At 51.3% G+C, this 9,136-nt stretch overlaps 1 protein-coding gene across 1 annotated transcript; it reads right to left on the bottom strand.

Annotated features, from left to right (window-relative positions):
* Nucleotides 1-2,745: 2,745 nt before the first annotated feature.
* Nucleotides 2,746-8,853, bottom strand: RAB5IF (RAB5 interacting factor). The gene is made up of 4 exons (XM_040080208.2): nt 8,679-8,853; nt 7,010-7,113; nt 5,071-5,200; nt 2,746-4,472 (listed from the first exon to the last, which is right to left on the bottom strand). Exons 1-4 carry the CDS (start codon nt 8,805-8,807, stop codon nt 4,431-4,433), a joined length of 405 nt encoding a protein of 134 aa, XP_039936142.1. The 5' UTR covers nt 8,808-8,853; the 3' UTR covers nt 2,746-4,430.
* Between the last annotated feature and the right edge of the window lie 283 nt (nt 8,854-9,136).

Raw genomic sequence — 9,136 nt, 5'->3', positions numbered from 1 at the left:
TAAAATAACTGGAAGATGGAAGATGTTTCTTTCTGTGGTCTAAGTTTGTGAAAATTCCTTATCACTGCAACAACACTGGCCTCTCTTGACTTAGCACACACACTTGGCTCTTTGGCTGCCAGATCTGAAAAATCCATCTACTGCCCAATGTATCCTGGACATCTGTTGTTTTGGGAGGCAGAGCGTGTGGAGTGCTGGGCTGTTTGGCTCTGGGGAGGTCACCTGACAGGTATGTGTCCTACTTTCTCATCCTCCAATGAGCCAGCTAATCCCCTGTGTGAGCAGCTCCGCTGGCTTGGTGCTCCTCAGTGCAGGGACTTTCAAATATCCTTTGCGGAGGCACTGGCAAGGTTTTGGTTGTGCCTCCAGCAGCCTGAGGGCATCATGGCCATTGCCAGCTATAGTAAATAAATAAATAGGAATAGGGACAGGAGTAGGATAGTTTGGCTTTTGCAAACCGGACTCAGCCTGCTCCACTTTCAAGCATTTCTCCAGTCTCCCCATCTGCAGCAGCTGGAGGGGTTTCTTCCCCACTATTGCATCTTCTCCAAGGCCAGGAGCTATGTCCATACCGCTTCTTCTTCCACCCACTGCCTGGCAGAGGATCAACCCACTAACCCAGTCTCTGCCTCTCTGGTGTTTCTGACTAACCCAAACCAATTGGTTGTGGCAGGAGCAGCCACTTCAGCCCCTCTGGCCGGTGCCATGCCACCCATCTCAGACATGTCACTGCTGGCTCCAGCCTGAGCGTCCCCTGTGTTTGTGGTATGGCAGAAGGTCAGAGCCTGGTCAGGGAAGGTTCCTGTGACTCTGTCCTACCACAGATCAGTCCCACGGGCTCTGGAAGGAGCCACACTGGGGAGCAGTGGAGTTGGTCCTCAGAGCTGCAGGTCAGCAGTCAGGGACTCTCCCCGAGGGTCAGCAGGAAACTCCTTGAGGCTGAGAGTCCTCAGCTCATTCCATAGGGATTGTGTGTTCCAGGGTACCCTTCTAAAATCTTGAGAATTTGTACAGTCAGGTAGTTCCGATTCTACTTCACAGCACGAATCTGTATTCATACGTTGGCTGAGATTTAATTGGTTTATCTAGTTCAATTGGTTTATCTAGATCAATTGGTTTATAAAGTAAGTTTATTTGAATATATTGTTTCAATGTTACAAGCTTCGTGACACCTGTGGACAGCTGAAAGCCAACAGCTGTGAGCACAGCCTTTGCAAGCTTGGAAATCAACCTGGGAAACTGCAGAGATGGTGACACCCCCTGAAGGGAACTGAGGCTCCTTGGGGGATGCTGCCACCCCAGCAAGCACTGCTTGGTGCCAGTGAGAGGTCTAGCTGGGCTCTGACAGCTGGGATTGGCAGGACTTGAGACGCCTGGGGGCACAGTCACCCTCCAACACCCCCTGGCACCCACCCAAGTTTTCTCCCTTTAACACCCACAGTAACTTGCATTAATTTCAGCACATTCTGTGCCTGGAGCCCAAGGAGCACCAGAACCCCCTTTACCAGTTCCACTGCACAAAACACTTGCTGCTCACCTCTCGGCAAGGTTAGACAGGGGCTATTTCACTCCCTCCTGCCAGGGACTGGCTTCCCTTTGCTGAGAGCAGAGGTGATGTTCTGCAGCTTAGCAGGGAGCTCCACTGTGGGCAGTGCAGCCTCCGTGTCAGCTCCAGAAGGACACAGCTGCTGCTGGAACTGTATCCCAACAGCTGTGGCTCCCACAGCCCAGCTCTCCAGTGCAGGAAGGATGTTTTTCTCCCCGAGCTGAGGCTCTGTGGTACCACTGACCCCCACCAGCCACTCCCACCCCCATTGGTTCTCCCACCAAGGAGCAGAGAGTGCAGAGCAAGCTTGTTGTGCCAGTGCAGAACTGTGAGGGCAGGGGTGCTGCCCAAGCCCTGTTCTCCCACAGCATTCCCTGCTCCTGTCAGCCACTGCTCTCCTGTCCTCCCAGCACCAAACCATGCTCTCTGCTAGACCATTCCTGTGTCAACCTCTCAATTCTCTGCAAGCACCCCTTGTATTTACAGTTCTCATCTTTTGCAGGATGCTCAGCTCTCTTCTGCTGTCTTCCACATTCCCTTGAGCTTCTTAAATTATCTCCTTCCTTCATGAGCAGGCACCAAAGATTTAGTTCTCCTGCTGACCAGCACAGTGGATGCTGGCTCCTAGCCCCTGAGACACCCCTTAAAACAGGAATCTGAAGAGATAAAAACCTGCAGCTGAGCAACAGAAATCAGTACATTCTTTATAAAGAGCCTTAGAGATCCAGGTCTGTTCATGTTCATGATCCTCCTTAGCTCAGGTTCAGCTTCCAGCAAGTGGAACTGCACTGAACTGTACAAGGAACTGAGCTGATGGGAGCACAGGCAAGCAAGGAATAGAGCAAAGGGTCAGGGAAGCAGCTCTGCACTGTCTCTGCACAACAGTGCTCCAGGTCCTGCTTCAGACCACACCTGAGCACTCTTGCATGAGCAGTGGCTCAGTGTGTCACAGGGCAGGGACAGTCACAAAAGGAGCAGAAGAGCTTGAACAGGCAACACAGCTTTGCCTGCTTAGCTGAAGCATGGATCTAAACATTAGCTACCACTGCAAATGCTTCTGGCCTCTTCTCAAAGTGCAGCACAAGAGACCCAAGAATACCAAAAACTTTACCAAAAAATCCAAAAGGGATTTCCTCTGAAAGGAATCCCCCACTCCCACCATTTTACAAAACATCAAAAACCACAGGACACAGAAGCTGCACAGTGAATTATTCAGGCAACATTTATTGGAGCATTTCAAGTATACAACCGTTTTACTGATGGCTGCAAGCAGCTAAGATGCAGACAGATGCCAGCAGGAAAGGGTGACCTAGAACTAGCAGGCTATGAAATTCTAATGGGAAGTTAATGATTTCAGCTGATAGGAGAGGAAGAGAAAGTAGCAGACTAAAAGTTTGGGCAAGTTTTGGGATAGGGAGGAGAAAATGAAGAAGTTTTGATTGAGATCATTTACTTAAATTGGCCACTCACAAGTAGGAGAAGCTGTCTGCTATTGCACTCTTCCCTTGGCATCCCAAGGACCTAAAATAACCAGGGCTGTTTCTTCACCAAGAACAGACAGACCTTCCCTGGTAAGAATGGAGGCTCACCCTGGCTCAGCACTTGGAGATTGAGATCCCTGGCTTTGCACTCCCAGTGAGAGCCAGGCTGTGGCACTTCCACCAGCAAGGAGGCAATGCAGGCTTGCAGCAAGAGCACACTAAAGTACCGACCCCTCACTATAAGGCAGTGTTAGGTCAGGACTCTTTTTGGGTGCCTGAGCTGTTTAGAGAAGCAAGGACCACATGGCAACAAGACTAAAAGGTCCTCTGACAATAACAAGGATTGTGCGTGTTTCCCAAGAACTATTTCTGAAAGACACATTCTTAAAAAATATCTTAAAGCAGAGACTCCCCATTGATGCACAAAAAGGGCATGACTAGGGAGGGACTGAGCTATGAAGTGATCAAGCACCTCCCAAACCAGAGGTTGTGTACTCTGCCCAGTCTGCAAGTTGGTACTTCTGCATTTAAGATAATAGCTGCCTCAATTGTGTTATAGTCTCCTGCATTTATGAACAAAGAGCAGTTGAATTCAAGAGCTTAAAACCAAATTGAAACGCTGACATTTAACAGGGTATCTCCAGAATGACTCCTTTGAGACTACGAAGCTCTGAGGTATGTGATGGCAACTTGGTAGTCAGGCTGGCAGAGTGCAGTGGAGCTTCTAAGCCTCCTGAATACATCTTGGTTCACCAAATGAATCAGTTCTTCCTAGCAAAATCACTTAAAAATTTGTCTTCGGCAAAAAGCATTTAAAAATTCTAATCAACTACTGATTGGCAAGTAAAACAAACAAAAAAGAATTAGAAATGGTAACAACACAGTCTGTTTAATCAAATCAGATCTGGTTACTACAAAAACATGCTAAGGACAGCCACCAGCTCATGTCCTGGGTGCTGCTGTGCCTTCTGCCCATGTATCTACAACTGCTTTTGAAACATTGTTTGTCTAAAGGACAACCATGGAAGACAAGTCAGGGTTTAATGACAGATTTCAAACAGAAAGGCATACATACATTAAATTAACATATTCAATCTTCAGCACACAGGAGTTTGAGAAGAGTTACTGGCTAGTCACAGAAAGTTCCAAATTTGAACAGTCTTGAACCACTTCCAAAAATTCCAATGGCTTTTTAATAGTTCCAGTAATTCATGTGTATATAAAATAGAGACAGGCTTCTCCAGCAGAAGAGTTGGGGCTCCTCCAGGTTACCCAGACCAGTGGTACAGAGGAGAGCTGGTTTGACTTCCCCACTTTGCCACCAGTCCACTAAAGACTATGATTTATTAAAAACTTCTCTATTTATTGACGACTGATTTAACAGGCAAATGCTGCAGACTGTGTCAATCATAGTGGATGGCAGTATAGAAGATTATCCAAACAACCTGTGGGAAAGAAAGGAAGGTTATTTGGATGCTTCTGGAGAGGTCTCAGACACAGCAAATGAGCCTCAGGCCTTGCTCTCAATAGGGGACTGAATTCCAGCCTTGAGGTGATCTTGGAGAGAAGTTAGGATAACCACTTGCCACAAATGGTGGCATTCAACTTGTCTGCCATCTGGGGCGCCCAGCCTCTCCACATTAAAATCCCACCACAGCCCCTGCAGGGATTTAGAGGCACCAGCTAATAAAGTGCTGTGATCAGATACTTGGGGGAGGGGAGTACGGGAAAAACAAAGACACCCAAAACACCAGTGCAGGCCTAACTAGCTCTGGATGGAATGGAACTCCACCAGGATATTTGGGACAGAGGATGGGAGTGGTTGATGCGTCCTTTACTACAGAGAAATCCCAGGCATCAGCACTATATTTCACAGGCAGCTGCCATCAGAATTTGGGATTTTCTTTCCCAATCACTGCCACTTATTCGATGGGGTTAACACATCTGTCTTCTCTCACCACCTTCCCTGCCCTCCTTCCAGTTCTTCAGAAAGTGCACCAACACAATTCCCAAACCATCTTAAAAGACAGCAAAATGCATTACCAGAAACAGTGCAAAAGATGTCATGAATCCCTCCTTCGTTAGCTCCCACGTCCCACCATACTCCTCCTCATCTATCTGCTGGAAGCTGCTGAAGTAGAGGTACAGAACACCAGCATTGATCAAGCAGAATCTGCAGGGAGAGGTTAGGAACCATCATTCCAGTGGTACAGGCTGCAGGTATCCCACATGCTGTACAGTGAAATATCTTTCATCCACAGCAGAGAGGAAGCAAAGAGGAATTCTTTTACTGCAATGCTTCCCAGGCAGCTGTCACCTCCTCAAAAGAGCCCCTCCAGGTGAGCTTGCCAGGCTGGGATGCAGTTCACCTGACAAGGAACAACCTACTCCTAGTAAGGCTCAAGGGGCAGAAGTCAAAAGCTGGAAGTATCCTCAGATCTGCAAACCTGCGGGTTCTCCTGTCCTCAGATGGACAGCAGTTCTGCCCCCACAGAGAACCTGTGTGTATTTCTTGATTCTGTGGTGGGTGAGAGGGAAAACTGTCACCTCCATGCCCAGGGTTAGATCTCTGTAAGCATCCTAGGACCAAACAGGGAAGAGATAAGAGCCAAGGGAGACTCAACACTGCCCTTGAGCCCCAGCACTGGGGTCCAGCCTGAGACACCTCCGTGCTCTCCAGTCTGTGCTGTAGCAGAGGGAACAAACTCGACCTTCTGTTTGTCCTAAGACAGGTTTGGCTTTACACCACCCCAGCTTGGGGCTGGGGCAGCTTGGGGAGAGACAGGTCTGTGTCCTGCAAGGAAGGCTGTGTGGGAAGGGTGGGATAACACACACAGAGCTGGAGCAGCTGTGTCACTGCACAGAGAAACCACACAGGCACTTCCAGGACTTTTTGGTTTTCCACTGTATACCAAATCCCTCTTGTTTACATTTACTACAGGAATTGGCTTAGGTGCCTTGTCAATTAATTGTGGCTAAGTAAGAACAATTAACTGTTCCTGGGGTATCTGGTATTATCTGTTTGTTGTAGCTAACCAGGTTCCTGCTGGAGCATCACCCCTCCCCTTTCTTGCCAAAACCAGAACTCTCAGGACAAGGGACAACATGACAACTGAGTTTTGCTTAAGAAAATCTGTGAGGCTGGAGCTTGACTATTGAGACCTTGGCTAGGCAGAGACATTTGCAAACAGAGACGCCCAGAGCAGATCCAACAACTTCTGAGAGCCGGTGTGCAGAGAGCAGGGCTGTGTCCCCACCTCTGCTGGCCCTTGAACACTTCCAGGCACATGTCAGGACCAAACAGACTGTCTCTCCATAACTCACTGCAGCCTTCAGACACCTTTGGGGATGTGACCTGGCTCCCATATCTCGGGATTCAATGCACACACCCCCTTCAGGCACTGCCTTCCCCACCCCATGGCTGAAAGAGCCATGTCAGGAAGCCAGGAGTACTGCTGAGCTCTGCTGTTGCCCACTGTGCCTGCTTGGGACCTGCAGTCTCTCCTGTCGGGAACAAACCTTTTCTTCTTCACAGAGCAGCTGCCCCTCTTGTCTGGTGACAGAGCCTCCTGTCTGAGCAGGGCTCAAAGACCAGGACATGCACGCCCTCCCCCCAGGGACACTCCTTCCTGGGTGATCACACCAGGCACCACGCTCCCAGCCCCTCCCACACATGCAGGACACACACAACCAAGTCAATTGAAATGCTAGTTCCCTTCTTCTGCCATTGCCCCCTTTAGTAACAAAACAAATAATAATTTTTAAAAGTATTAATCCGGCTGAGGAGAAAGTGACTGATGGACGTGTTATGATTTGGATGAATTTCATGGCAACCAACAATGGAACAAAATGCTGGCTGTGAGACAGAGCAGGCAGAGCCTGCCTTTAGCCAGCCCAGTGTTCACAGCACAGCCTCAAACAGGCTCCCAGGCCAGGCCAAATGTGGGAAAGTACATGAGACAGAAAAGGAAATAAACCTTACACTGCTATTCCCACGAATCCCTTCAGTGGAACTACTCCCCAGATGATTCCCAAAATAACAGCAATGATCTGCCGGAACCAGTAGATCACATCTAAAAATTCGTCCTGAGGAGATAAAGCACAAGAAAAATTCTGGCATTTATTAAGTTTTTTTCTTTTCAAAGCACCACACAATTAACAGGTGAAAATTCAGCATACTGAATACTTAGTTCTCCACTCAGAGTATAAACTATTACACTCAGAACAGATAAAGCAGCTTGGGGCATTGTGCACCCTGGATTTCTCTGCTTCCACATTATACACACAGCTTTGTCCTCCAATGGGCCAACTGCAGAGGCAAACAAGTCTCTAGTCCCCTTATTTACTAAATGTGCACTAATAATTAAATTATTATTACTGGAATTAAAGTTTAAAAAAATGTTTATGCTTTAAGACTGTTCTACTCACTCTGGCCCAGGCCCTCCAGCACCCGAGAGCTTTCAGGGCAGCGCTAAAGCACAGCTGTACCTCACTCGTGCCAGGAGAGCTCCTGTGCTGCCTGAGCAGCAGGGACAAGGGCCCACACTCCTGCAGCCTCTACAGCTTAGCAGGGCTGGCTCACACTCCAAAAAGATTCACTTCAGCTCACATCTTTTTCCAGCCTCCCCAGGACTGGGATTGTCCCAGCATCCTCCCAAAGCCTGTGGGATGTGCCAGCTATTCACCTCCGCATGGAACACATTAATCCATGTCACATACAGACATTTCTCCTGGTCACTGCACTTGTCAGGCAGTTCAGCCTTCAGTTCACATTCTACGGTATCAAAACATTGGCACAGTTGTCCCTGCTCCCCTGCTGACTCTGAAATTCCAGCTCCATCTGCCAGAGGCAAGGGGGCAGGGACACACAAGCCCCACAAGTTCAGGGAGCAACAGGTAAGGAAAAAGTGACAAGAGATTTCTGCCTGTCCTCCAAGGAAATAGAGCGTGCCCCTTCCCCACGCTAAAGGCAAAGCCCAAACCAGGGAGCAGAGACCCTGGACCACACGCTGTGTGCCCAGGGCGTGACAGGGGTCCGGCAGGAGCCGGGATCCAGCGGGAGCTGCGGGCACCTCGTGGCTGCGCTGCTGGGAGGCAGCAGCACGGAGAGGCACAGAGCAGGAGCACTGCAGCACATGGCAGACGGGCACAGGAAAACTTCGGAAAGCGGATTCTATTTCTCGCGTTCCTTGAGCCATACAAGGGAAAATTTTATTTAATCCGAGAAGACTTTTAAACCACAAGCCAAAAGCAACCGAGGTGTCTTAATGTGTTTCCCTTGGCTCCGCGCCCAAAGAGCAAAGAGCTGGGTGTGCTGCGGCGCCTCTGCCTGCGGGGGCACGGCCGGGCCACGGGCCGGGCACGGGGGATCGGGAAAAACACGGCTCCGGTTATCGGCGCGGCGGCCGCACTCCAACACGAGCATTTACCCCACAGACAGCCCCGCCGCTCACGGGGGCTGCGGGCACGGGGCGCTGCCCGGCCCCGCCACGGCCCGGGCGCGGCACCGCCTCTGCCCGGCGGGTCCCCGCCGGGGCTTCATCCGCACTCGGGGACGGCGGCTCCTCCGGCACCCCGCGGAACGGAGCCGCCGCGCCGGGCGAGCCACGGCCCCCTCGGGGCCCCCTCCTGTCCCGCCGCCCCGGTCCCACCTTGTCGTGCCAGGCGGAGTCGCTGCGCAGCGCTTTGCCCCACACGGAGCCGCGCCCGGCCGCGCCGCCGTTGGCCACCGCGTGGTGCTGCGAGTGCGGCGGCTCGTCCCGGCGCCGCCCGCCGCTCATCCCGCTCCGCCGGGGTCCGCCGGGATCCTGAGCCGGGATCCGCCCGGCCCGGAACCGGCCCGGAACCGGCCCCGCCCCGCCGCGCGCAGCCAATCGCCGCGCGGGCCCGGGACACGTGACAGGGGCGGGGCCGCAGCCCTACGGCGGGCGAGAGGGGAAGGGAGAAGGGAAGGGAAGGGACAAGGGAAAGAAAAGGGGAAAGAAAAGGAAGTCTCGGCCTGGCAGGGTCACTCCCCAGCAAAAGAGTGAGACAGCAGCCCGGTGTTGCTGGGTGGGAGAGGGGACAGCCCTTCGCAGCCCTGCCGTGTCACTGAGCCTGCAAACACGGC

Source organism: Hirundo rustica, chromosome 16 (assembly GCF_015227805.2).
Source record: "Hirundo rustica isolate bHirRus1 chromosome 16, bHirRus1.pri.v3, whole genome shotgun sequence".
NCBI classification, from domain to species: domain Eukaryota; kingdom Metazoa; phylum Chordata; class Aves; order Passeriformes; family Hirundinidae; genus Hirundo; species Hirundo rustica.
Note: the sequence above shows the minus strand (reverse complement) of the source record. Positions and strands in the feature narration are given on the sequence as shown.

Bases quoted from the DNA above. Each gene is read 5' to 3' on its own strand.
- RAB5IF (XM_040080208.2), bottom strand. From the start codon at position 8,807: ATGAGCGGCGGGCGGCGCCGGGACGAGCCGCCGCACTCGCAGCACCAC. The intron at 7,114-8,678 runs GTGGGACCGGGG...TTATCTCCTCAG, and splicing joins ACTCCGCCTGGCACGACAAG to GACGAATTTTTAGATGTGAT. The intron at 4,473-5,070 runs GTAATGCATTTT...TCTTTCCCACAG, and splicing joins CATCTTTTGCACTGTTTCTG to GTTGTTTGGATAATCTTCTA.